The 27,413-nt window shown below is 41.8% G+C and overlaps 2 protein-coding genes across 5 annotated transcripts in view; one reads left to right on the forward strand and one right to left on the reverse strand.

The window, feature by feature from the left end:
* Tbce (tubulin folding cofactor E) overlaps positions 1 to 27,413 on the forward strand; it is a 49,707-nt gene that overhangs the window by 11,453 nt on the left and 10,841 nt on the right. For 2 of the 4 annotated variants that reach the window (XM_047520598.1, XM_047520596.1), the window contains exons 3-8: positions 8,348 to 8,432; positions 17,369 to 17,554; positions 19,203 to 19,291; positions 23,155 to 23,254; positions 25,266 to 25,368; positions 26,522 to 26,598. In XM_047520598.1, coding sequence (XP_047376554.1) covers positions 8,348 to 8,432; positions 17,369 to 17,554; positions 19,203 to 19,291; positions 23,155 to 23,254; positions 25,266 to 25,368; positions 26,522 to 26,598 — 640 coding nt within the window. Of the gene's footprint in view, positions 1 to 2,107; positions 2,182 to 8,347; positions 8,433 to 17,368; positions 17,555 to 19,202; positions 19,292 to 23,154; positions 23,255 to 25,265; positions 25,369 to 26,521; positions 26,599 to 27,413 lie in introns of all 4 variants that reach the window. The other 2 variants (XM_047520599.1, XM_047520600.1) reach the window with 2 other exon arrangements.
* The window catches only part of B3galnt2 (beta-1,3-N-acetylgalactosaminyltransferase 2), a 46,694-nt gene continuing 45,925 nt past the window's right edge, over positions 26,645 to 27,413 (reverse strand). The window contains exon 12 of the mRNA XM_047520603.1: positions 26,645 to 26,794. Coding sequence (XP_047376559.1) covers positions 26,777 to 26,794 — 18 coding nt within the window. The 3' untranslated portion in view covers positions 26,645 to 26,776. The remainder of the gene's footprint in view (positions 26,795 to 27,413) is intronic.

Consider the following 27,413-nt stretch of genomic DNA (forward strand, 5'->3'; position numbering starts at 1 on the left):
TTGCTACTCAAAAAATAAGTAATTTTTCTATAAAAGTCCTTTGCCATTAATCCATATGTACATGTAAATTGTAATACATAATACATTGTAAATTATTACAATTAATACATTGTAAATTGATATACATACAATTTTTTTGTTACCTGTTTTCATTTATTTGGTGTATACTTACCTGTTTCTATAAAAACATTTTACTTGGCTTTCTTAATAGTTAATTCTTCACTTTTGAACATTGCTTTCTACGTTTTTACTTTTATAACACATGCTTATTCGCACCTCTTAGTCAGTGAATATTTGAGTATTTTCTATATATTCTGAACTGGCCTGAGTGGGTACAGGGAGACTCAGTGATAAACTTAGACCAGAGGTTCTCAGTGTGTGGCCCCTAACTAGAATCAGCTTCATCTGATTGTTAGAAATGTAGGTTCTTGGGCTTCACCCTGTATCTAATGAACCTACTCTGAGAGGAAAGCCCAGCAATTTTGTGTTTTAAGAAGTTATCCAAAGCCAGGCATGGTGGTACATGTCTCTAATTCCAGTATTGCAAGAGACTGAGGAGGATTGTAAGTTCAAGGCCAGCCTCAGCAACTTAGGAAGACCTTGTCTTAAAATTAAAAGGACTGGGGAGGTAGCTCAGTGGTAGAGTGTCCTTGGGTTTTATTCCTAGTACCGCTCAAAAAAAGTTGTTCTCCAGGACTGGGGTTATAACTCAGAGGTGGAGTGCTTGCCTTCATGCACAAGGCCCTGGATTATTTGACCCTCAGCATCACAGTATTTAAAAGTACAGCCTTCCAGAAGATTTTTATGTGCACTAAGTTATTTTGGGGGGAGGTAGGGGTAACTAGGGGGTTGAACTCAGGGGCCCTCAACCACTGAGCCACATCCCCAGTCCTGTTTCGTATTTTATTCAGAGACAGGTCTCACTGAGCTGCTTAGTGCCTTGTTGTTGCTGAGGCTGACTTTGAACTTGCAATCCTCCTGCCTCAGCCTCCTGAACAGCTGGGATTACAGGCATGTGCCACTGCACCCAGCTGTGCACTGTTTTAATTTGAAGCCCTATGTAGATCAGTGATGCCTGTCTTAATGAATATTGCCACGAAAGTTTTTTTTTTTTTTTTTTTTGCCACGAAAGTCTTTATAAACAAGTATGTAAAATGGAAAAGTGGTCCCCCCTTCTTTTCCCATTTGACTGGGATTATTGGTAAATGGGAAGAGAAATAACATTTAAATAATAATGACTGTGTGCCAGGTACTGTCACGTATGCTCTTCCCCCCCCCCCCCCCCCCCGCCATGGACCTTTATTTTGTTCATTTATTTATATGTGGTGCTGAGGATCAAACCCAGTGCCTCACATGTGTGAGGCAAGTGCTCTACCACTGAGCTACAACCCCAGCCCCCTATTTTGAATATTGTAGTAACAGACCTAAGATATGGATGTTAGTAGTCCCATGTTTGCAGATGAAGAGACCAAGTCTCAGATCTCAAAGCTTCCAGATAGCAGAGCTCAAGTGTGAGTCTGTGCTTCAGAACCCTTGCCATTTCTACTCTGTTGCTTTCCAAGAACATACATATTCTCTAGATATATATTATAGCCAAATTGCCATCTGCAAGTATTGAATCAATGAGCAGACTTGGAAATTTTTAATACCCAAGTTCTTTGGGAAGCAGAATGGGGTTAGAGATTTACATTCAGAAAGCTTAATGTTCAGAAAGCTCATTAGGAAATACTCTGGAACCAGTATTCATGGAAGGATTGGGCAGAAGAAGGTGGACTGTGGTGGTCTCAACAAAGGGAGCACTGAAGTTAGAGGTCATTGATGAAATCGTACAAAGATATAGACAGACTGAACACACATTTAGTCATTACTGTCAGGGGCACTTCACCAGGTGTTGTTTTAGGGCCAACGTGGCAGCTAAATGCATTGTTGTGTTTAAAGCACTTAGACCAGTTATTGATCATATTGTTAGCTATTGTTATAAGTAAGCATTTGAAAAATTAGGAAAAAATTCTAATGTTTTACAAATGGATTTTTGTGGTTGGAGATACAATTTCCTATGATAAGCATTCCTGTAGATTGAAGAGTGTTATGTGTTAAAACTGTTTAGATGGAAGTAAAGATGGGCTGCTAATGACCATGAAGTTCTGCCACATGCCACAAAGATGGATCTCATCAGAGAAGGTAGATGTGCAAGAATTTGTACGTGTATACAATTGCATTTCTGTAATGTTCAGAACTAATCTATGATGTTAGAAGCCAGAACAGTGGTACCTTGTGGTGTGGTTGTCTTTTGGGAATGGCAGTGGGCATAAAGGAGGGGCTTTAAGGTACTAATAACATTCTATCCCTTAAACTGATTCATCAAATATGTTACTTTGTAAAAATTCATCTGGTTGTTCACTTACCATTTGTGCACTTTTCTGTATGTGAGTTATGCTTTAATAAAAGTATTCATTTTTAAAAAAGGGGGCTGCTGTGGGAGGCAGAATGCTAGTACCCCAAAGATGTCCCCAAAACCTGTGGTTTGCTCAGCTACACGCAGGTGGGATTAGGGTTGCAGGTGGAATTAAGGATGCTAATCAGCTGATTTTAAGATTGGAAAATTATCCTGGTTCAACCAGGTGGGCCTGGTGTACTCACAGGAAGCATTAGAAGCAGAAGAGGAGGCAGAAGAGTCATTGTCAGTGAAGAGATGTAGGGATGATTCACTAGCCACATCTCACCTTGAACATGGAAGGTGATCACAAGTCAGGGGTGTGTGCACCCTCTACAGCTGTGAGAGTTGCCCTGGTATGGTAAGGAAGCTGTCAAGAGTGTAAGATTCATTCAGCACTTCTGGTCTGTTTTTTTAAATGTCAAATAGCATGTAGAGAGGCCATAGTCTGGTGTCCAGAGGTACTCATTGCTACTAGGCTGGTCATTGTTTCTAGGTCTTCTTAGTGAACAAAGATGTATCTGAAGGATTACTTCTTAGAAGTAGAATAGGTTTAAGGAAGGTTTGCATGTATTACTAAAAGTTTTCAAATGTAGAGAAAAGAATAGTATAATGAACACCTGTATATATATACTTGTCATGTTGATTTAACAATTGTTAGCATTTTGCCATATTTGCTTCATCTCTTTTTTATACTTAACTTTTTGTTGTTGTTATTACTGGGGATTAAACCCAGGTATGATCAGCCACTGAGCTACATCCTTAGCCCTTTTTTATATTTTTTTTAGAGACAGGGTCTCACTGAGTTGTCTAGGGCCTCGCTAAGTTGCAAAGACTTTCTTGAAGTTGCGGTCCTCCTGCCTTAGCCTTCCTGGTCACTGCGACTACAGGCATGTGCCACCACTTCTGTGTTGCTTAACATTTTAAATTATATGCATAGTAGAACTCATCCCTGAATTCTCACTGTACTAAAAAATAAGAACATTTTCTTACAAAATAGTATGTACATGTTAAATTTTGATTCATGTTTTCTGTGGGTGAACAGAGGCCTTTTAAATCAGTAAACTCAGATTATTAAAAAAGCTTTGCTCTTTTTTTTTTCTTTTAAATATTTGTAGTTGTAGATGGACACAATACCTTTATTTATTTATTTATGAGGTGCTGAGAATTGAATTCAGTGCCTCACACATGCTAGACAAGTGCTGTACCACTGAGCCACAACCCCAGCCCCCCCGCCTTTTTTTTTTTTAAACTTTCTTCTTATTAACCTCTTGGTCTAGTTTTTGAAGATTAGTCCCAAAGTGGAGTATGTCTTTTCTTTAAAATGGGTAGTTACATGGACCTGCTTTTATGCCATCAAAATTCTTTATTAACTTTAGATGTGAGTAACTTACTATGTCGTAGGAAAAAATCTCTATCAGATGCTTATTCCACCATTTCCTGTTGTAACACAGTTTTTCACAATAGTGAAATGTTTATCATTTTAGCATTTATTTATCTACTATAGGTTTTTGACATTATGAGCTGATTTATATTGCTAGTACTTTTAAAAACAACATTCATTGATTTTATTTTATTGTGGTTTTATCTTGTTGTTGTTGTTGTTCCAAAGTTTTTAATGTTCTTTTTTTTTTTCCATGGTTTTTATTGAAATAGTAATACTTAGAGCAGGCCCAGTGGCACATGCCTGTAATACTAGCAACTCAGGAGGATGGCAAGTTTGAGACCAGCCTCAAAATAAAAAGGACTAGGAGTGTAGCTCAAGGTAGTCCATACCTGGGTTCGATTAGTGACAAAAACAGAGTACTTCAGAAGAGACACACATGGTCTGGTAATAAATCCCTACACACCACAGTGCTCTTCTTTTAGCATTTTTGATACAACTTTCAGATAAATCATACCTTTATCTGGATTTTTTTTCCCTCACTTTTATCTTTCTGCCTTTTACCAGAGCAGATGAGGTGTTTGCTTAAATGTGGCAATGGTGTGAGATGGCAGAAACAACTAAATGACTATTGTCTAGAGGAACATAGACATTATGCCTGACCAAAGCCTTTGCCTTTTGTAGACAGATTCTACCAAAGAATGGTAAATGATGATATTTATATGAAAAATTATGACTACTATAATTAAATAGCTAATATTAATTAATTAATTTCAGAACTCATTGGTAACTTACTTATTACTGGGATGCAGCCCCACTTAAACTTTGTAGCAACTTTTATTATAGACATTTGGTTATTTCTAATTAATGTCTAACCTAAAATTTTCTAGTTTCAGTTATCCTTTTTATACTTCATAGATGCAAAATGTTTGGTTCTCAGGTGTTAACTTGTTTAGGCTTTGAACAGATGTGTTCCCAAGAGAGAATTCCTTCTCTTGCAAGATAGTGCCATTTCTGAGGCACAGATGTGCTGAAGTGAGTGGCCCTTTATTATGTCAGAGGGCTGTATGAGGATTCTGTGAACTAATGTGTGCAAAGCCCTTAAGCCATAGCTAACAGTACAAATAGTTTTAAGTGTTAGAGATTATTACTGTTTTTGTTGTTATTGTGAATTAACAAAGTACTCCTTTCTCAAGATCCTTTTTTTTTCATTTGTAGGAAAATTGCCATATTGATTTTTTTTTTTTTTTTTTAAGAACTTGATGCTTTGTTACCATCTGTCAGCAAATTGAGTTAGTAAATAGAGATCTACAGTGTATGGCTCACAGAGACAGGATGTGTGATTATTAATTCTCAGATTAAGACATCATCCTTGTCAGTCCTGGCCTTCTATCTGAGATCAACATCATAGATTACCTGTCCTTGAGTTTGTTATAAATTTGAAATTGTTGTCATTTAATTGTAGTCAGAATTAGTTGAGACAGTGTCTCCCTGGGAAGGGAAGTGTGAGGCAGTAAGCCTGCACTGCTTGTTAAGATATAAATTCTGTGCTGCTATGCCCAGAGATTCTAGCAGCTCTGAGTTATGAATCACAGGACTCCTCCCCCATCTTTAATTGTGTTTTTTTTTTTTTTTTTTTTTTTTTTTTTGAGTGGAGGCCCCATTTTTAACATGCTCCCTAGTTGATTCTGTCTCCTCATGCTCTGAGAAGGGTTGTTTTTATTCTTTAAGAAGTGCTAGTGTTCTGGTAGAAAATGAGATCACCAGAAAGCCACATAGAACCTCTGGGCCCTCTGTCTAGCTGCCATTGCAGAACTGAGCTTTTTACCCTGAGCCCCTGCTGAGGCCTGTGTAAGTCATGGCCCCTGTGAAACACCTGTGAGCACGTGATGCTGCGGTTTCTGAGAGCAGCATGCTCCTTACACAGGGACTCCTGTGACAGGAGTTGAACTGTTGGCTCAGGGAAAAGGAAAAAAATTTTTTCTAATGAATTGAAACGATTCTAATAGTGGTCAAGAGAACTGCGTCTTTCTGTGAGGAAGCTCAGAGCCACATTTTATACTTCATCACTCTTTTCTCAATTATTCTCTTTGAAGGCTTTTTCCCCCTCCCCTTTTTGGGAGATTGATGACTTTTTTAAAGTGGATTTTTTAAATAATAGATTTATTTTATTTAGTTTTGTATGTGGCGCTGAGGATCAAATCCAGTGCCTCACACATGCTAGGAAGCACTCCACCACTGAGCCACAATCTCAGCCCTTGTTGATGACTTTTGATCAAGTCAGGTTTTTTTTTTTTCTTGAAGTGTTGGTGTTTTTTAATTGCAGCTCTTTTGAAGACATCTCATGTTATAGGTTATAAAAACAAAAGGCTGTCTTCAGAGGCATTGGAAGGTACTGAGCTTGAGACTGCTTAGAGTAGTGTTGAAACCAAGCTGCTTCATAATTTCCAAGAGCCTGCGGTTGTTTTACACTAACAGTGAAATAACATAGTTTTAGATATTGGAGTATTGAAAAATTGTTTTGGCAGTGGGCTGTTGTCCATATTCTGAAGCTCTTAGGGGTACCTCTCTGAGTGTAATGTAGAAATTAACAGAGAATTAAATCAGGTAAGCAATATTGCCTAATGGGAATGTATAATCTGAATTTCTTGGATTTATATCATTTAAATATAGTTACATATCATTAAAAACAACAAGTTATCCCAGGAGTTGGTCAGTGCAGGAAGCCAAGGAACAGGAGAAACAAGACGACAAAGGTTGGCACTGCCCATCTTCATCTTTTTCAGAGGTCTCAGTCCATAGCAGTGGGCTGCATTGCTCTGTGAGGTAGAACATCATGGTGGAAGAGGAAGGCAGCTCTGGACATTGATAATCAGGAAGCAGAGAAAAAACTTCTCTTACAGGGACAAAATATATACCCACAAAGCACACTCCCAGTGACCCCCCCCCTCCCCCGCCTCCGGCCACACCCTTCCTGCCTGCAGTCACCACCCAGTTAAATCCCTGTTAGCAAACTAATGCACTGATTAGCTCAAGGTTCTCATAATATTCACCTTTATAGTTTCTTGCATGGTCTCACATTTGAGCTTTTGGAAATACCTCATATCTAAACCATAACAGAGAGTTACAGGGAATCACAGTGAAAGGCTGGCCTTGTTCCTTCTGCCTGCTTCAGCTGAGGAGTGACTTGTTCTTCGTCAGGTGAAAGATGGCCTTGTGAAGTGCTTTCTTCTTGTTAACAACCATCAGCTCAACCTATTCTGAGAGTTTCTTGAAGAATATCACCAGTTGTACTTATTTTTCACGTAATGGCTTGGGAGGCTGAGGCAGGAAAATCACAGGTTCAAAGCCAGTTCAGTAACTTAGTAGGGCACTAAGCTACTCAGTGAAATGGTCTCAAAATTATAACTAAAAAGGGCTGGGGATGTGTCTCAGTGGTTAAGCACCCCTAGGTTCAATCCCTGGTCCAGGGACCAGGATTAGAACACAAAAGATTTGTGTATTAGAGTACACTAGGCCTGGGCCGGTCCTTGTTTGCAGTGTTATTCTGGCAAGTCAAGTGTTTTCCCTGAACTTCCATTTCTTTAAAACAAATCATTTTCACCTTGCTTATTAACAGGTTCTTGGGAGAAGAAAGATGGGGTGTGGACTCTTTGTGGTTTGTTGCAAGAGTTTTAATCAGGCCCCACCTCAGCCTGTTGGGGTTCAGCCTCTTTCCTCACCTTTACACGTGTTCTGTGCCCTGCTCTTGCCCCAAGCTGTGGGTGGCACCGACCCCAGCTATACTGAGTAGTTTCAGGTCCCATAAGTCCTCTGTTTCTGTCCCATAGCACCTGCACCTCCCTTCCTGTCAGATCTGTCCTTCATGGCCACTGGTGTACACGTCTGTCCTCGCTAGAAAACTGAGGTGCTTTAGGGCAAGAAAATGTCTTTGTTTATTTTCTTACTCATGTCTTTGTTGTCTATTTCCATCTGCTTGCTCTGAGTTTAATTTTCTTATTTTACCTTCTAGCCTTTGAGACAGATGATTTATTTTCATTTTTCATATGACTTATGAATCTAAACACAACATTTAGCTGCATTCCACAAATTTTCATGTGTAGTCTTGTGTCATTCTGTTGAAAATATTTTCAGGTTTACATTGTGATTGGGGGGATGGGTACCAGAGATTGAACTCAGGGTCATTCAACCACTGAGCCACATCCCCAGCCCTATTTTGTATTTTATTTAGAGACAGGGTCTCACTGAGTTGCTTAGCACCTCGCTATTGCTGAGACTGGCTTTGAACTTGCAATTCTCCTGCCTCAGCCTCCTGAGCCACTGGGATTACAGGCGTGTGCCATGGTGCTTGGCTGTGTTGATTGATGTTCTGAGCATAAGGTTAACTTGTCTATTCCCAAGATAGTCTTTCTCCCCGAGTGTTGTCTATGTGATGTGGTTTCCATTATAGATTGTATTTACTTGCAGGAAAGTGGAGCATCCCTCTGTCTTACTTTATTACTCATTTGTTTTTTTTCTTGTTCTTCTAGGACTCTGGTTAGGAGTGGAGTGGGACAATCCAGAGAGAGGAAAGCATGATGGGAGTCATGAAGGAACTGTGTACTTTAAATGCAGGTAATTCTTCCTTCTCACTTGGCTTGGTCATTTGGTCAAGATCCTATTGAATCATTGAGTGGGAGGGATGGAGAAAAGCAGCTGCATTGTTTGGTTCATGGGGTGGTTATATGTACAATTGGGATATTCTGAAAAGATACCTCTTTGATATGTGACTTAATCGTGCTGTTTGTAGGTTTTCCTGTTTTCAAATTGACTTTTTCTTTTTTGTACTGGGGATTGAACCCAGGGGTGCCCTATCCCTAAGCTACATCCCCAGACCTTTTTTCTTTCTTTATGTATTTATTTTGAGACATAGCCTCTCTAAATTACTGAGGCTGGCCTCAAACTTGTGATCCTCCTCCCTTAGATTCCCAGGTCACTGAAATTACAGGGGTGTGCCTCTGTACCCAACTTAAATTCTGACTCTTAACGTCCTAAGTGGGATTGCTTTGTCTTTTTTCCTTTTTTTTTTCTCCCCCGTTTCTGTTTTGTGGTACTTGGAATTGAACTCAGGGGTGCTCTGCCACTGAGCTACATCTCCAGTCCTTTTTATTTTTTCAGAATCAGGTATTGGTGAGTTGTGTAGACTGTCCTCAAACTTGCCATCCTCCTGCCTCAGGTTCCTGGGTAGCTGGGATTATAGGTGTGTATCACTATACCCAGACTTTTCTTTCTTGTTTGTTTTTTTTTTTTTTTTTTTTTTTTTGCCTTTGTATGTGTGTGTGTGTGTGTGTGTGTGAATGAATGGTATTGAACCCAGGGGCCTCACATGCTAGGCAAGTGGTCTGCCACTGAGCTACATACTCAGAGCCAGATCCCTAGACTTTCTGCGGGGAGCTGGGGGTGGTAACTTGGGATTGAACCCAGGGGCACTTAACCACTGAGCCATGTCCCAGCCCTTTTTTTATTTTGAGATAGGGTCTTGCTAAGTTGTTTAGGGCTTTACTAAGTTGCTGAGGCTGGCCTCAAACTTGTGATCTCCTGCCCCAGCCTCTCAAATCACTGGGCTTATAAGCATGCACCACCATGTGCAGCCTTTTGTACTTTCTGACCATTTTTTTTAATTGAATAATTGTAAATGTCATTGATTCAGTAATTTACAATTCATTAAGTGAATAATGGAGACGAGAATTAGCCTAAATATTCAGGAAGTGAACCAACTTTTAAAATTTCTGCCATAGAGTGAGTCACATGTGATTTCATGTATCTACTAACATGCTTAATTGCCTGATGTTTGAAACTGCATGAAGCTCAGAGCACTGTGGCTTTCAGATAGAGCTGTCTTCTATACTTCTGGTGTCATTTGTTTTCCTTGTCCCTCAGTGTCCCGCTTTCCCACTAGGATCGCTTACTCTCAGCCCATTTTTCCTTAAGCAGTTGCAGTGAGCAGAATGCTGGCCTGGAAATTTAAGTCTTCATGACCCTAAGCAAGACCAGACTTCATCTGAGATGAAGACCAGAATTCGGGATAGTAGACACTTTCTGGTTCACCATTTTATAACTTAGAAAGTCAGGTTAGACAAGCCAGCATGTTTTTCCAAGGTTAGCTGCCCTGCCATGGCAGACGTGGGATAGGTCAGCTCTTTGTCTTCAGTCAGTAGAGGATTAAGAGAATCCTTTTTAATGTGTTTAGCCAGATGTGGAAATAGAAATATCTCAGCCAGGACCATGATCTCACAAACCCTGCAGTGAAGGGAGTTTGCATTTTGAGTCTGCCCCAGTTTAGTTCCCTTTTCTAAAAGCTTGCCTGAATTATCCTTGGCTATATGGTCCCTGGTGGTCTGTGGATACAGTGGAGGTGTCAAAGTCTTGGTCACTAAGCAGAAAAACCCAGAGTTAAACAACTCTGGATTTTTGTTTGAGTCCTTGGCAGATGTAGGATTTACACTGCAGTACTAAGGCAGGCCTTGAGTCGGACCTGAGCTCAAGTATTAGTACTTACCTTGCCATAGCCATGTTCTTACCTCACCCATGTCTGCTCATCTCCACATATTGGAAAACATATTACCTTAGAAGTTATTTTTCATTTCATTGAAATGGGTAGTTTGTTGGCTTAAAATGTCCTGATAGGTAAAGTTATCTATGAATTTCATGTCAAGATTTGAGGCAGTACAAAAGGGAGCCTGGGGGCAAAGGTGGAAAGCCACTGGAATATAACTTGTTCTTATAGTTGTTGATCCTTCTGTTTACTGTTACTCTTTATTAGAACCTGACTCAACTAGTCAAGACTTTACCAGGATCTTAGACTCTTGGAATCTGCAAAGCAGAATGCACCCCTTAGAGTTGTCATGAAGCTAGTGCAGATGTCTTAATATGCCCTATACTTTGCTTCCATTTTTTTGGTTCTTTTTTTCTTTTTTTGCCCCCTTCACTGCATCCCTTTTAAGAATTTTTTTTTGGAGCCAGGCACAGTGGTACACACCTTCCCAGTGACTCAGGAGGATAAGGTAGGAGGATCACAAGTTAGAGACCAGCCTCAGCACCTTAGCAAGGCTCTGTCTCAAATAAAAAGGACTGCAGATGGAACTCAGTAATAAAGTGCCCCTGGTTTCAACCCCTAGTTCCAAAAAAAAGGAATTTCTTTGAAGTCTTTTTTTTTTTTTTTTGTAATATTTTGATTAGTTGTTGAACAATGGCACACTGTTTTATTTACTTATTTATATGCAGTGCTGAGAATCGAACCCAGTGCCTCACACATGCTATTTCAAATTTTACTTAAACCGTCATGATAACGATGAGTCTGAAAAACTGTTTTGCCCCTGTAAATTCATTTTTAATCTTTAGATGCTATTTTATTTGGTTTAAATTTATCCAGTTCAGGTGGCAAAATTGGGGTGTACCTATTTCAAATAAGCAAAAGTTTAAGTGAAAGTTGTCATAGCAGAGCCAGGGTCTCATCTCTTCAGAATTATGTCTTAATATCAAGTGACTGATGGTGTGTTCAGCATGAAGCAGTGCAGCCATGGCCTTAACTGGGTTTTATACAAGTTAGTTTGCCTTGCTCTGCTTCTGAAGCATTGAGCGGGATGTTTGATGAGCACAACCTTCATGAGAGTCTACCTGGTGTCTCAGCTTGATAGGGATGGTGTGCCACTGTTCAGGCTTGAGTTCCACTGCTCTGTGACATAATTTGGGAATAGCAATGCAGTTTTCAAGGTCTGACCAGTGGTTCAACCAGTTCAGCTCACTTTTATCTCAGGATGAGATACAAGTGCAAGAAAGAGTGTTGCATGATGCTAACATGTGTTTCCACAGCGATCTTCAGTAGAACCTAGGAGAGTTTCCCCTGGGGCTGAGCTGTTTTTCAGCTTGTGTGCTGGGTTTCTGTATTTATCACATGTCCCATACTCTAAACTGTCTGAGGTGGTTGGGAATAATACCTCTCACTGAGGACCAATTAAATAACGGTTATGAGTGCAACATGAAAAACTGGAGTTGAGCTAAAATCCAGGTCGTGGACTTCTCTTCATTGTGGGTCTCTAAAAACTGGACTTTTATGGAGCAGTTGTTGACTAGAGAATGAACTGGATCATCTCATAAAGCCCCCTCTGAACATGAGTTCTGATGGTACCATGTCACACTTCAGTTTCTCTCTGATCTCTTTTCTCTTGTATAATCTACAGTTCATAATAGCAATCACCTGAGCTGTAATTACCCATGGTTAATATTTGCAACATTATCCATTAATAGTCATTTATAGGTTTACCCAAAATTCATGTCTGTGAACCAGTGTCAGCATCTCCCAAGTACTTTTGCTCTCCACCTCTACCTTTTGGGGAACTGAGAGGTTCACACCTGACAGTTGACCTCGAGGACCTCTCTGCTTGTCGCTAGACAGCAGAGTAGTTCCAGTTTTCTTCTTTCAATCTAAGCTTCAGTCTGCTCTAAGCACAGCTGCATGGGTCAGTACCTCACCCACTCAGCTTTTACTTGAAAGGTTCTGTTTCCAAGCAGTGGTGTGATTTCTCTTTTCTAGTGAGAATTAAATCCTAAAATGTGATGTCCAAGCACTTACAAGGAGAATCTAACTTTAGTCCCTAGCATCAGAGAGAACACAAAGTTCCAGACCCTGTCCATATACTGGGCACCTCAAGAGGCGAAGCCCTTGATTTCTTCATCACGTGTGAGTTACAGGTTGTCGTAAAGTGTTTTGAGGTTCTTGGACGAGCACTAACAGACCCAGTGTAAAGTATTCTGGTATGATGTTAGAAGAATGTTAAGAATCATTAACAGTGGCAGTCGTTTGTAGGTAGGGGTCACCTGACCAAAAGACAAAGGCAGATCTGCTTTGTTTTTGAAAGCTTCTCTCTAGTATGGACAGAGTCATAATTGTCACCAAAAGCAGCCTACAATCAGATGCTTGTTGGCCATGCTGCTTCTCTCATGAGACAGTATCACCAGGTCAGCTCCTTAGGTAACACAGCTCTGAGAGTTCAGGAAAGCCAAGAGTTCTTTCCCCATTGGATGTTAGTTAACACCAGTTTGCTGGAAAGACTTGAATATGCCTGGGACAAATAACATTTTCAGAGAGACCAACAACATTGATTAGACACTCACCAGAGATCTGGACTTTTCCATCATCCTGTCTCCAAAGTCCAACAAGAAAGAACTTATTCTGGGAGTTTGATAATCTGTTGGGGAGTCTCACCTTTAAGTTGTTGTCAGATTCAGCAAATGAATCTTCCAAATGCACAGTGAGACTTGGATTTCAGATGTACACTAAAATGATTTGCTGTCTGCCTGAAATTCAAATTTAACTGGACCTCCTGAATTTGATATGGGATTCCTACTGGGGCCATTGGCAGATTGAGACTCACAAAGTTTCATGAGCACCTGCCGTTTCCATGAAGACCACAGTGTGGATGCTGTTGTAGTAGGAGAAGGAAGAATCTTGAACAAGCCAGAGTGCTCTCAAGGTAAACATGTTTGGATGCTCCTTTATTTCTACCCCCACCAGGACTTTACTTTTTAGATAGAGTTCAGAATTTCAGTGTTTGGGTGAGCTTCTAGATGTCAATCTAGAATTTCAGTAGAGACTGTGATTTATTACAGTTTTTGTTTGTTTGTTTGTTTTTTGGGAGATTTATTTCTGCTGATGGACCCAAGCCCAGCTAACATTTTTCATTATTTACTGGACTGTTTTGTTTTCTAAGAAACCTGCTGGGAATGTTCCATAAAAGATTGTTTTTTGCTGGACATAGTGATGCATACCTGTCGTAATCTAGCCACTCTGGAGGCTGAGGCAAGAGGATCACAAGTTCAAGATCAGCCTTGGCAACTCAGAGAGACTGTGTCTCAAAATATAAAATAAAAAGGCCTGGGGATGTAGCTCAGTGGTAGTGTGTCTCTGGGTTCATTCCCCAATACTGAAAGAAAAAAAAAAAAATCAGATTAATCTTCAGCATTGGCCCTGAATCTGTAAAGGGCCCAGCATCTGCTTTGCAACTACCTAACACCCTTGCTAATTCATTCATCTACCTGCCAACAGCTCAACAGTAATAAAGATCTTTTTTTTTTTTTTAAATATATATGTTTTCTCATTGTTGATAGACCTTTATTTTATTTATTTATATGTGGTGCTAAGAATTGAACCCAGTGCCTCACACATGCTAGACGGGCGCTCTTCCACTGAGCTACAATCCCAGCCCTAAAGATCTTTTCTTGACTTCTTCATTACCACTGTTTTAAGAAGTGTAAATGTAGGACAAAAATATAAACTACAGGCTGTGTGTATACTACTGTAAGTACATGCGCTGACTGTGCCACTGGAGCTCCATAAACTATGGGATTTGTAATTTGCATTCTTATAGATGTACTGTTTTTGTGGGGCTTTGGGGTGTGTTTGTTTGGTTTTGTTCGTTTAGTACCTGGGATTGAACCCAGGTGTACTTTACCACTGAGATACATCTCCAGTTCCTTTTTTTCTTTTGAGATGGGGTCACACTGAGTTGCCCAGGCTGGCCTTAAGCTTTCGATCCTCCTGCCTTAGCCTCCCAAATGTCTGGGATTACAGGCAATCACTTACCCCACCCAGCTAGATGTAATTTTTTTTTTTTTTACTGTGAGTTCCTACAATTTAGTTTTTTTTTCCTATTTAAGTCACATAATGTTTCAAAAGTAACCTTTACTATTTCTAATTCTAGTACTTTATTTTTATAGCTTTTTACATGTCAGATTCTGCCTAATGTCAATGTTAGGACAAAAAAAACTAGCAGATTTTGTGTGAGAGTATGTGCACGCATGTGTGTGCGCTACTGGGGAATGAACCCAGGAGTGCTCAACCGCTGACCTATACCCTCAGCCCCTTTTTTTTTTTATTTTTTATTTTGAGACTGTGGCCTCCTCACGTTGCTGAGGGTGGTCTCAAACTTGTAAACCTCCTCCCTCAGCCTTCTGAGGGATCACAGGCATGTGCCACCACCCACTGTGAAACCTTTTTTTAAAAAGCCAAGCTCCTATTCATCCTTCAAGGCCCAGCTCAGCTTCTGCTTCTTTATTGAATGTACTCTAGGGGGTTTTTTTGGTGCTATGAATAATTTTGGCACCAGCTATAAAATATTTTTTAAAGCATGAAAAAACATATTGCATTACAAAGGAAATCTGTTACATTGAAATGTAGTACTCAAGATAGTTTTGAAGCCAGGAGAGTGGTATGTGCCTGGAATCCCAGCTACCTAGGAGATTGAGGCAGGAGAATTGCATGTTGGAGATCAGCTGGGCAACTTAGTGAGAACTTACCTCAAAATAAAAAAGGATAGGGATGTAGCTATGTAGCTTAGTGATAGAGTGCTTGCCTAGCACGTTTAAGCCTTGAGTTCAGTCCCCAGTACTGCCAAGGGGAAAATGTTTAACGAGTATAATAATGTATATTTCTCTCTCTCCTTCTCCCTGCCTCTTTTTTTTGGGTGGGGGGGCAGGTACTAAGGATTTAACCCAGGGATATTTAACCACTGAGGCACATCTCCAGCTCTTCTTATTTTATTTTTTAATTTTTAGTTGTAGTTGGACAAAAATCTTTTATTATTTATTTATTTTTATGTGGTGCTGATTGGACCCAGTGCCTCACATGCTAGGCAGGTACTCTCCCACTGAGCTATAGCCCCGCCCCTTTTTATTTTTTATTTTAAACCAGAGTCTTGCTATGTTACTGGAGACAGCCTCAAACTTGAGATCCTCCTGCCTCAGCCTCCCAAGTCACTGGGATTATAGGTGTGCAGCACCATTTCCAGCTATATTTCCTCATTCAGTAACATTAAGTAATAAGATCTATCAGTACCTCTAATAGCTACTAAATTTTGAAGTAATGATAGAAATAAACTTTTTTAAAAGTATATATCTTCAAGAAGTATAACATGTGAAAATATCCCTCTCTGTGATGTCAGAAAGTTGTGAACACTGATGTGATTTGTTGATTAGGATTTATGATTAAAGGAAATACTGAATTTTGATTAGAGACTAGTGAAAATACATCTTCCCTCTTCTCCCAAAGTCTTTTTCAGTTAGCTGTGACAAACCACCCCAAAACATGTGGCATACAATGGCTGTTACATTGCTTGTGACCCCGTGTGCTGGGGAGCTGGACAGCACTCGTGAGATACTTTGCTACAGCTGTGGTGGCTGCAGTGTGTCCCTAGGGTAGCCTGACGTGACTGGGGTCTAGTACTGTTGCTGACTGGGGAGCCCGGGATCTCCTGTGAATGGGCTCAATCTCTCTCCCGCCATGGGCTTTCCTTACCACTGGCCTGAGCAGCTTCACATGCCGTCTGCCTCTAGGTGGGCAAAGCAGGAAACAAGGCTTCTTAAGGCTCGGGCCTCCCTAGGAAGTTACAGGGTGAGTGCGTACAAGAGGAATTGGGAAGGGTGGCAAAATGCACTGCCAAAGGCATGTGGCCTGGGAGCCATCTGAGGAGGCGCTCTGCCATAAGTCACCTTCTGGTCACAGCAGGTCACACCCTCCCTCTGAATGTGGCATGCCTGCTTGCTCTGGGTGGCATCAGTGGTGCCGTGTGGGTTCTGAGATAACGAAATTCTGCCAGGAATTACTACTAAAAATTACTGTAAACCCTGAACAAAAAGTGTGGTAACCTATAGTTCTGTAGAATTCTTCCTATTTGTCTGTATTTTTAAAAGTATATATTTAATTGATTATTCAAAAGATTTTGTACATAATCCTTCACTTAACGTTTTAATTCCTTTGTCTTTATCCATATTTTGAAGAGATTCCTGTCATTGTATTATGTACAATTTGCATTCAATTTTTTAAAAATCTCAGTATTTTACATCTTTCAAGTATTACATTTTTTAATGACTGCATCTCTGTGGTTTACTTAATAGTCACTATCTACTTGGGCATTCTTCAATTATAAATAAATAATATTACACAAAATATTTACAAATGCAATTTTGTTTTGTTTCTAGATTATTTCTGGATAACAAATTCCTAGGAGTGCAAATATATAATCATAGACAACCCAATCTGTAGTCTTTGAGGTTTTATGATTTTTCTGCATTTTATGCCAGAAAAGTTTCTTTTAATTTGTATTTCTTGTCATTAGCAAGGTCAGACTTTTTCCCATGATAATGTTTTTTTCCTCTCATGTAAGTTATCTGTTCCACATTTCTTGTCTGTTTTTGTACAGGGATTTTTCATGTTTGCATAACTCTTATTATACTGATTATACATTTTTCTTCATTGTTTTTCTTGTATGCTGTTTTTTTTTTAATTCAGTTATAAATGGACACAATACCTTTACTTTATTTTTTTATGTGGTGCTGAGGATCGAACCCAATGCCTTACTTGTGCTAGGCAAGCAGTCCACCATTGAGCCACAGCCCCTCTCTATGCTTGTTTTGAGTTTTTAGCATGTAGACATTTTTGAAAACCTTAACAGCATTGCATTTATAGCCTTTATTGATAGATGAAATTTTTATGTTCCCTTTCTTCCGTTTTCCAGGCACCCAACAGGAGGATCCTTTATTCGTCCCAACAAGGTAAATTTTGGAGTGGACTTTCTTACTGCAGTTAAGAACCGCTATGTATTAGAAGATGGAGCAGAAGGCCATGGGGAAGAGCAGATTATTACAATTGGGAAGAAGCCTGTGGAAACCGTTGGTTTTGACTCTGTGATAAAACAGCAGAGGTAAGAGGAACTGATAGTGGTGGAACTAACTTTGGCAGTTTCATCTGCTTCCAGGTCAATATTGCCCAACTATGTATGGACACTCATGAGTCCTTCCAAACTGGCTTATCCTTTCTATGAAAACAGTGCACTAAAATATGAGGAATCTGAGGATCGAGTGTTCTAGAAAATTAAAGTCCTTACTTAGCACAGGGTTGGTAGATTTTTCTAGATTGGAATCGAAACACTGATTTTGCCCATTATTAATATTTTCACTGTATCATCACTGTGGACTGTTCCATAACCAAGGCTGATATTTCAGCCCTTTTCTGTTTCATGATTCAGCTGGATGATAGGTTAGGTGGGGACACAGGGTGACTGACTTGCCTCTGTGTGGTAGAGTGTGCAAGTACCACCCAGCAGAATGGTTTTCTCTTCTGCTGCACATCTTAACCTTAGGAGCTTTGGGACATGCAGAATCCTGGGTCTTATCCCAGACCTACTGAAGCAGAATTTTGGGCTGTATACTTTAAGGAATTTGCTCCTGAGAAGTGCAAATGTCTTTTACAGCTGCTGTGCCAGAGCATCTCTTTTCTCGGAAACTGTGCGTGGTAGCCCTGTGCAGAGGGGTGCACTGCTTGTTGTGATAGATTCAGGATCAGAGAGTGGCAGCTGATGTTGACACAGACTCAGCACCACTGCACCAGAGCCTGGCAGGCTACTCAGGGAAGGGACAGTAGTGCCCCGGTGACTGAATGAACCAGGCACCTGCATAGTGATCCCTGGTGGCCCATAGCCCAGACAGACCTACAATTCCTCCTTGCCTTTTTTTTTTTTTTTTTTTTTTTTTTTTTAAGATCTCTGGCAGTACTGGGAATAGAACCCAGGAGTGCTCTGTCACTGAGCCACATCCCAGCTTCTTTTTTATTTTGAGACAGAATCTGGCTAAATTGCTGAGGTTGACCTCAAACTTGAGATCCTCCAGCCTCAGCTTCCTGAGTTACTGTGATTACAGGTGTGTGCACCACCATGCCTGGCTCACACTTGATCATTGTAGTGATTAATGTGATGATTTTGTGGCCATTTTCAAAAGTGTTTATATAAAAATGTTTAATAAAGGAAGTGTATATCTTGATTGTTATGAAATATGTTTACATGTTAAAATTGAAAAGGTACTTAAAACTAGTGAAAACCATTTTTTAGGGTAATGTAATTATAGTGAAATTTAAATATGTAAGTGTTAAGGTCAGAAGATGGTAGTAATCAGAATGGCTTTGGCGTTTACTTCATTGCACCTATAATGCAGGAGAACATTATTTATATCACATTTCATAATGCAAAAATGTTTTAATCATTTTGGTTTATGGAAAAGTGTAGTGGAAGTATGGACTGCTTGGGAAGAATTGCCCTCCAGATGTGGAATGCGGTTCCCCTGAGGTGGGGAGGCATGGGGTGTAGAGGGTGACTAGGGCCGTGGTGTCTGAGTGATGTTGGTAGTGCTTTCTGTTCATTTTTCTTCTTTGTAATGCTGCTTCCTTTTGGGTTGTGGATGCTGGTATCTGTATGTTATTTTTGGTACCTTTTTATATCTGAAATGCATGTTTCTAAAGGACTATTGTATAGCTTACGTGCTGGTGTGTACATATGAACTCTTGTGTTTTTCATGCAGTCATCTGAACAACTTGCAAGAGATTTCTCTAAGGAACTGTGCAGTAAGTTGTGCTGGTGAAAAAGGAGGAATTGCCAGAACATGTCCTAGTATCCTTTACACGGATTGCTTATTCCTGAACCGGACTTTGGATTTGATATCTGTGCCAGACATTGCTAGTTGCATACCCCATGTCCATTCTCCCTGATTTTCTTCCTATCAGCAAATGTTTTTCTTGGGGCATCTGGTACCCAGATAAATTGACTTCTCTGACTCTTTTGCTTGCAGGTGTGGCAGTGTGACTCAATCTGGCTAATGAGATATAAGGTGGAAGTTTCTTGGTGGGGTTCTTTGCAAGGGGACACACTTACCATTGCCTGTGCCTTCCCAACACCTGAGTGTAGGTGGTATGCCCAGGGCTTTGGCACCGTTCTTGCAAGTGTGGAGAAAGATGAATGCCTGGAGAGCAGTGACATAGAATGGGAGCCTACGGTCTTGAGGGTGTTTGGAGACCAGTTCCCCCGCTCAACTGCCCTCGTGACTTCCTTTCATGAGACAAAGAAGCGCTGTTCTGCGTTCAGGCAGCTGGCTCCATTCAGTTACGGTTGTTACCTCTTCTTTCCCTTCTCTTATCGTGTTTTTGCCATGTATTGCTTTTATTTTGATACCAGGGATTGAACCCAGGGGTGCTTAACCATTGAGCCACATCTCCAGCCCAGTCCTTCTTTATATTTTATTTAGAGACATGGTCTCACTGAGTTGCTTGGGGCTTCACTATCCTCCTGCCTCAGCCTCCCGAGCCACTGATGGTACAGGCATGCGCCACCACACCTAGCCACATATTGCTTTTATGCCCATAATTAGGAGAAGGTAAGTCAAATGGCAAGTCAAATAGACTTTCTAAGTCTTCTCCCAATTCTCTAAGTCTGCCTGACTGCTGCATGATAATTTATGTAAAATGTAGCGATGTAGGTTAGTTTGAATTGCCTCATGATGCTGCGCGAAAGAGCCTGTCTAGCCACTCTCTCTTCACTGCTGCTGGTGTGGCTGCAGGAGCAGCAGAGCTCCCCTGAGAAGTGTGCTTGGGGCATCACTTCCCTGGGGGTTGGCCCTGGGCAGTCTGGTGGGACCTGGGCCTGCTGGACCATGCAGGCTGGTCATTGCTGTCATGAGTTAGCCCTCCCTGTTCATCTGAGCATGCTGCACAAACATGATCACCTTGTGTGTAGGTTGGGCAGCTGGCAGAAGGAGTTGAAGTGGGCATGGAGAAGAGACGGGTAAGGAGAAAAATGCCACAGAATGTTTGTAGCATTTGGCTTCTGCCTGGCTCACTCCGAAGTGATTTCAGAACATCAGGAACCAGGTGGTCCAAGGCTCTTTCAGTGTACAAGAGAAGATCTGGTCAGTCGAAGGGCTAGAAGTGTAGGCTGTTTGGATGAAGAGAATTGTTAGCAGCATGTTGGAGAAGCAGCGAATGGCTTCTATACACCATTCTTTCCTGGGGAAAGAGTCCCCCACGACTCAGATGAAAGAGGTTGCAAGAGTTGATCGGGCTGTGGTTGGTCTTTGCAGAAGTGATCCCTGTCTGTAGTTCTGGATGAGTTCCTAATGCCATTCAGGTATTGCTTGTGTGTGAAAGCAGCCATCCTCTGGGTCGATCTGTCTTTGAGGGTGTTCACTGGACCACGATTCTGGCAGCAGGAGGGCTACAGACGTGAGCCTGTCAACTGGGGTACTCTTCCAGGGAAAGGAGATCAGCCACCTCCTGCCTCGCACCAACTGGCTTTGAACTTGGGGAAGAGAGTCTGTGTGCAGGAGCAGGAACTGTTGGCAACAGCGCTCCCTGAATGCTGTGTGTGTGTGAAGGAGCACTGCAGGAAGTGCCATTGCAGGGTTCAGCCTTGGTTCCAGAATACCATTCCATGTGCTGTGCTGCTCAGGAGAAGTGCATACAGCCCCATCCTCCCTAGTGGAGTGTCAGAGCCACGGCCTTAACCTCTTTCTAAGCAGCCTGTTGCCCAGGTTAGCAGACCTGATGGGGTGGAAGGATGGCCCAAGTTTTGGACTGCGAGGCAATGAGAAGCACCTCTCACATTGGTCCTAGACGGATATCAGTGTCTCTCCAGGATGTGATGGTCTTCAGTGCCTTCGGGCAGCCCAAGAGGAGCCTTGAGGAACAGCAGCATGAACAGCTCACAGCCGTCAGAGCTGCTGAGCCAGGGTTGCCAGGTGGTGGGGGAGCCCTCAGGCATTGGAATGTTTGCTGGGTCTGGTATTCCAGACACTGCACCTGCACTTTGACCTCAGGGTGGTCCTTATATTCTTCAGGACAGAAACTCATAGCCAAAGGCCTAGTGTTTCCTCGTTCCTTCTGTGTTTGCCAGCTGGGAGATCTGAGCCTATGTGCCCCAAAGCAACGTGCTACTCAGCAGCACCTAGTTGTGAGGGGAGTGTTCTGCCCCTAGTGTGCTCAGGTTATTATTATTATTTTTTCTTTTTTAGCACTGAGGATGTAACTCAGGAGCACTTTGCCACTGAGCTATATCTCCAGTCCTTTTTTAGTTTGAGACAGGGTCGTGCTACGTTGCCAGGCTGACCCCCAGTTTGCAGTCCTCCTCCTGCCTTAGCCTCTGAGTTGCTGGATTACAGGCCTGTGCCACCACTCCTGCTCAGTAGAGTGACTTTTTAAAGACCCAGGTTAGATTCCATCACACTGTTCCAAACTCAATTCCCATTTCAGGCAGAAATTGGCAAAGACTTTGACATAGCCCCTAGGGCCTTTGTGATCTGGTCTGGCATGTAGGGACTTTGGCGACCTCTTTTTTGTGGTACTAGGGATTGAACCCAGGGCCTTATGCATGCTAGGCAAGTGCTTTACCACTGAGCCACAACCCCAGCCTCTTTGAGACCTCTTTCAGAACCCCCAGCCTGGCTGTCCCTGTCATAGGCTGAACCATCCTAACCTCAGGCCTTGTTCTTGTCATTCCTCTGCTTTTGATATGCTTCTTTCAGATGGTGTTTTCCCAGTTCCTTCAGGTCTCTGTTCAAATGCCCTCTTATAAGAAGAAGTGGTCTTGCCCTGCTTATCTTGGTCACACCATGAAGACACATGCTTGTCACCTGTCTCTCCCCCACGAAGATGTTTCTTTGCCTGCGGCCATCCTCCTGGCCCTCAGTAATTACTTGTTGGGTAGATGAGCGAATTGAGTAATGGTTACCCATGTCAGAATAGAGCGTAAGGTCCAGCTCCTTTAGCTAGTCCAGTCCTCTCTCACTGGAACTCGCAGAGCCAGGGCCCTCTGAGGGCATGGTGACAACCTCTGATTAGCAGTCACGCTTGCCCTTCAGCTCTGGTGCTTGCTCAGAGCTACTGGTCCTGCTGGCTTATGTTCCTCTGAACCCCTGTGACAGTGACAGTGGGTGTCATGCTGTTTCCAGGATACTGGAGACCCTCTGAATTCCCAAATCTTTCTTGGCACTTTTGAACCTGTGTTCAGACTAACCCGTTCCCTCCCCTGGGGTGATGCCATGTGTTTGGGAATTCCCGTGGTTTATAACTACACGGATGTAGGAAGATGCAGGAGAGCGGGAAGCCTACAGCTGCTGTGCAGCTCTGAAGGCCAGGCCTGGGGTGCAGCTTGGTGCTTAGTGGATCCGTTACCAGCTCTGTTGTCTTCCCCTCATTTTTGTTGGATAATAGTTTAATTATGATACCTGGTTCTTATTCATATGATTGTAGATGTTTGTTTCAAGTTTCGAGTATGTGATGATGAGGTTTTTAGTTTTGAGTTGACAGCTGGATAATTTAAAAAAGATAAAAAGCATTATACCATGCTCACAAAAAAAAAAAAAATTTCAAGTAGAGAGTGTAAAGTGAAAAGTTAAAGATTCCTTGCTCCAGAATAAAGAGGTAATTACTTTTATGTCTTCCATGAATCTTTTGAAATTATTGTTTCTTAACATGTGCTTTTAGATATTACAAGAGTAGATGTGTCAAAAAACCTACTGGCCTCATGGGATGAAGTGATTCGTATTGCTGATCAGCTCGAAAACCTGGTGGTTCTTAATCTCAGGTATGAACTCCTGGTCACCCTATTGTCACAAAACTCCTAATCTCTCTTTCTCCCTCCCAGCATCTCTGTGGGAATGAGTGGAGAGCGCGAATGGAGTAAGGCTGCCGCTTAGTAGGTTGTGGACAGATTTGGGCTTATTTAAACTTACCTGCAATTAAATTATTCTTTAAGGGCACATTGATTATTACAGTCTTTTAGAGGATTGTATAAAGTGATTCATTAATAAGAAATGTGTTTGACTCTTGATCTGGAGGGGATGAGGTAGGTTAGCATTAAGCTGGAAGATCTTCAGGTATCTTGTAAGTCTGACAGTGAAATGTGGAGCATGGGGGGGAGGTGATACTATTGAAAGTGCTTTTTCATTTGAATCTTTTTAGTGTTTTAGGAATTAATAGATTCACTGGGATACTGTTTAATTCAGTTTTGGTGAAAATTTTCTGCTCATTTTACTACTTTGTTAATGTCACAATTTTGTAGGCCTTTCTGAAATTTTGCTATTTTTAATCTCAGAACCTGACTTTCCAAGGGGTCAGCCAGGAAAGTCCTTTGTTCCTCCCCTTTTGTTCCTTCTTGTTTAATTTTGCAGTGCTGGGGGTCAAACCCAGGGCCTTGCATATGATAGGTATGTGCTCTACCACTGAGCTGCATTCCCAGCCCTTTTAATTTTTTATTTTGAGACAGTGTCTAAGTTTCAAGGCTGGCCTCAAACTTGAAGTCATAGGGTTACAAGCTTCCCAAGGCTCTGGGATTATAGGCATGTGACATCATAGCCTGTTCCTCACTTTTCATTCTTTTTTTTGGTGGGGGGTGGCTACTGGGGGTTGAAATCGGTGATACTTAACCACTGAGCTTCAGCCTCCTGAGCTACTGGGATTACAGGTGTGTGCCACTGCACCCGGCTCACTTTTCTTTCTTGAACCAACTTTACATATACAGGTGAGCTGTACTTGGCCAAGACAGGTACTGTAGTGCAAGTAATTTGGCCTAAATGAGTTGTGACCCCCAGTAAATGGTATGGGTATAAATTAGCCTGCAGGGTCTCCATTGCTGGAAATATGGGCTAATGTTTTGGTCCTGGGGATTGAACCCAAGGGAGCTCTACCACTGAGCTACACCCCAGCCTTTTTTATTTTTGAGACAGGGCCTCACTGAGGTGTTGAAGCTGGCCTTGAACTTCTGATCCTCCGGCCTCAGCCTCCCGAGTGCTGGGATTATAAGTGCATTACCACTCCTGGCTGAACTTTTTAATGTGACTATTGAGGCTGACTACTTTCCAAGTTGAGACTTTCTCTTCAGAGAAAGATGTGAAAGGGCAGCAGTTTATTTCATCCATCCTAATAGCACAGGAGCAGACTCCATGTTTAGAGAAGAATTCTAGCTCGTGTTCTAGCATGAGATCCGTAACACTTTTAATAATGAGACTGCTGTTTGCAACATCCAGAACTTCATCCTGTGAGTCTGGAATCTTACCTTACAGATGCTTGTGCCTCAGGCTTCTAGACACCTGCAGCCTCACACAGATGCCTAACCCTGTGGGAACACTTTTGCATATTAGCTACTAAAAGGTTGTATGTTGTAAATATCAAGATTAGGTAGTGGCGGCTCACTTGGTTTTTGTTTTTAGTTGTAGATGGACACAATACCTTTATTTATTCATTTTATGTGGTGCTGAGAATCAAACCCAATGCCTCACACATACTAGGCAAGTGCTCTACCACAACCCCAGCCCCTCACTACTTTTTAAAATTTTTTAGATTTAAAAAAAATTGATGGACCTTTATTTTATTCATTTATTTGTATTTGGTGCCAAGGATCAAACCCAGTGCCTCACACATGCTGGGCACACACTCTACCACTGAGCCACAACCCCAGCCCTCACTTTGTTTTTAATAGAATTTTATTTTTAGGTTGAAACAAATCAAAGTCCTCAGATTAAACCCCAGATCATTGCTCTCTTCATTGGTTCAGTTGTACAAGCAGTAAGTACACCGTATCTTCCCTTTCTACACAGTGAAAATAAGCTGCAGTTTCCCTCTGGCTCATCAGCTGTAACTGGAACATTTTCTACATTGAAGGTTTTAGTTCTCAATCAAACAGGAATAACGTGGACGGAGGTAATTGTGTTTCTTTGGTTTATTACATAGTAATAAGCAGTTGGAAATGTTTGCTTTATAGGGAATTGAAGCACAAATGTTGCTTCATTTAAATCATCTTATTATCCAAGTAATGGGTTCTTCAAACTGCATAACAAGAGTTAAAAAAAAAATCATTGTAGTTAAGTAGTTATATCTAGGAATCCACGTTCGTTCAGCCCTTCAGTTCATTTGGATTTGCTCTGGTGGCCTGATAAACACTGGTATTTCATAGTGGTATGCAGTAGATATGTGCTGAGCTTTATTTCTATTTATTTATTTATTTTTTTGGTATGGGAATTGAGCCCAGGGGCACCCAACCACTGAGCCCCGTGGAAGCCATGCTGCTGGCTGGTGGCTCCTCCATTTTATTGCAGCATCCTTAGGCCGGAGGCCAAGTAGCAGAGATCTCACACTTTCCTTGTAGAAAGTGCAGCTCTTCACACCCACTGCTCCTTATAGACAGGTGGATTCAGAAGTGGACTCTGGGTCCTTGGCACGCAGAAATTGGCACTTAAATCTGGTAATGTCTTCAGTCATAGTTTCTCTGCCTCTGCACCCAAAATATTCCACATCAAAGCAAGCACAGAAATTCCCAGCCACATCCTTCATCTGTAGAGTTGCTGCAGAAGTAGCTCCGTGGGGACCCATAACCCTTAACCTGACCCTAGCCCTGGCACTCCACTCCCATGCTCCTTCCTTCCTTGGGAGGTTCTTACTGCCTCTCCAGGTGTAGATTTAGCCTCAGGACAGGAAGGATGCTTAGAAACATTGAGACACTTTGAGTAGTGCATCCTTTACACACCAGATTGGCATCTGGAACTGAGAAAGAGTGCTCAGCACCATTGTTCCTTGGGCTAAGCAGACTCTGGTCACCATCTCCAGCTCCACTTCATGACCGCCTTTACTAAGCCAGCCACTGAGGCTTCAAAATGCTCCAGCATGTTTCAGCACAGCCCCTCAACATTTTCATTTGTCACCCTGCCACCCCACCCGGGACCACGTGCAGCTGGTGAGAAGTGTTCGAGGCGCTGTTTATAAAACAGCAGCTGCACGGAATTGCTGAACTGACAGTGAGCATGCAGGAGGCAGCGCCAGCAGAGGCCACTTAGCCCTGAACTGATTTCCCTTCCAGGTGCTGCGGTGTGCCCCTGGGTGGCCAGTCCTCGAGGAGCTGTATCTGGGCTCCAACAGCATCTTCATTTCAGAAAGGTAACGGGCGACTTGAATGCAGTCTGCGCCATTTAGTCCCCCTGAGCGAGATGGTTAGACCCGACTTTAACTTGTAGGAGGATTCAAAGATAAGATTCTGAAAAATACTGGCCTTGAGCCTCTCTGAGGCTCAGCCTGCTCCACTATACCTGGTGGAGTGCTGCTTTTATCTTCACCTTCAATAAATCTGGTTTGCCTTTAAAAAAAATAATTTGAAAAATACTTATTATTTGTTGCCTTCACCAATTAGAAAGTCAGCTGAATGGAGGGGAAACTCACCAGGGTGACACCCTGAATTAAATATTTGTAGTTTTGCAAAAATATATTCAATTTGCCGTTTCTCAGTAGGAGTTCTGTAGAATATCCTGGGCACTTTCTCTTGTTTATTTGCTAAGGATTAAATAATAGATTTTTTTTAATGTTGGTGGTACTGGGGACCGAGCCTAGTTTTCACCACTGAGCTACATCCCCAGCCCCTCCTGTTTATTTTGAGACTGTCTGAATTTCCCAGGCTGGCCTCAAATTTGCCATTCTCCTGAGTTGCTGAGATTACAATCATGTGACATTCCCTGGTAAATAGTGAGGAAAAAAATTTTTTTTTTTTTTTTTTTTTTTGGTACCAGGGATTGGACTCTGGAGCACTCAAACACTGAGCCACATCCCCAGCCCTATTTTGTATTTTTTTTAGAGACAGGGTCTCACTGAGTTGCTTAGTGCTTCACTAAGTTGCTGAGGCTGGCTTTGAGCTCATGATCCTCCTGCCTTAGCTTCCCAAACCGCTGGGATTACAGGTGTGCACCATCGTACCTGGCTGG

Source organism: Sciurus carolinensis, chromosome 12 (genome assembly GCF_902686445.1).
Source record: "Sciurus carolinensis chromosome 12, mSciCar1.2, whole genome shotgun sequence".
NCBI classification, from domain to species: Eukaryota; Metazoa; Chordata; class Mammalia; order Rodentia; family Sciuridae; genus Sciurus; species Sciurus carolinensis.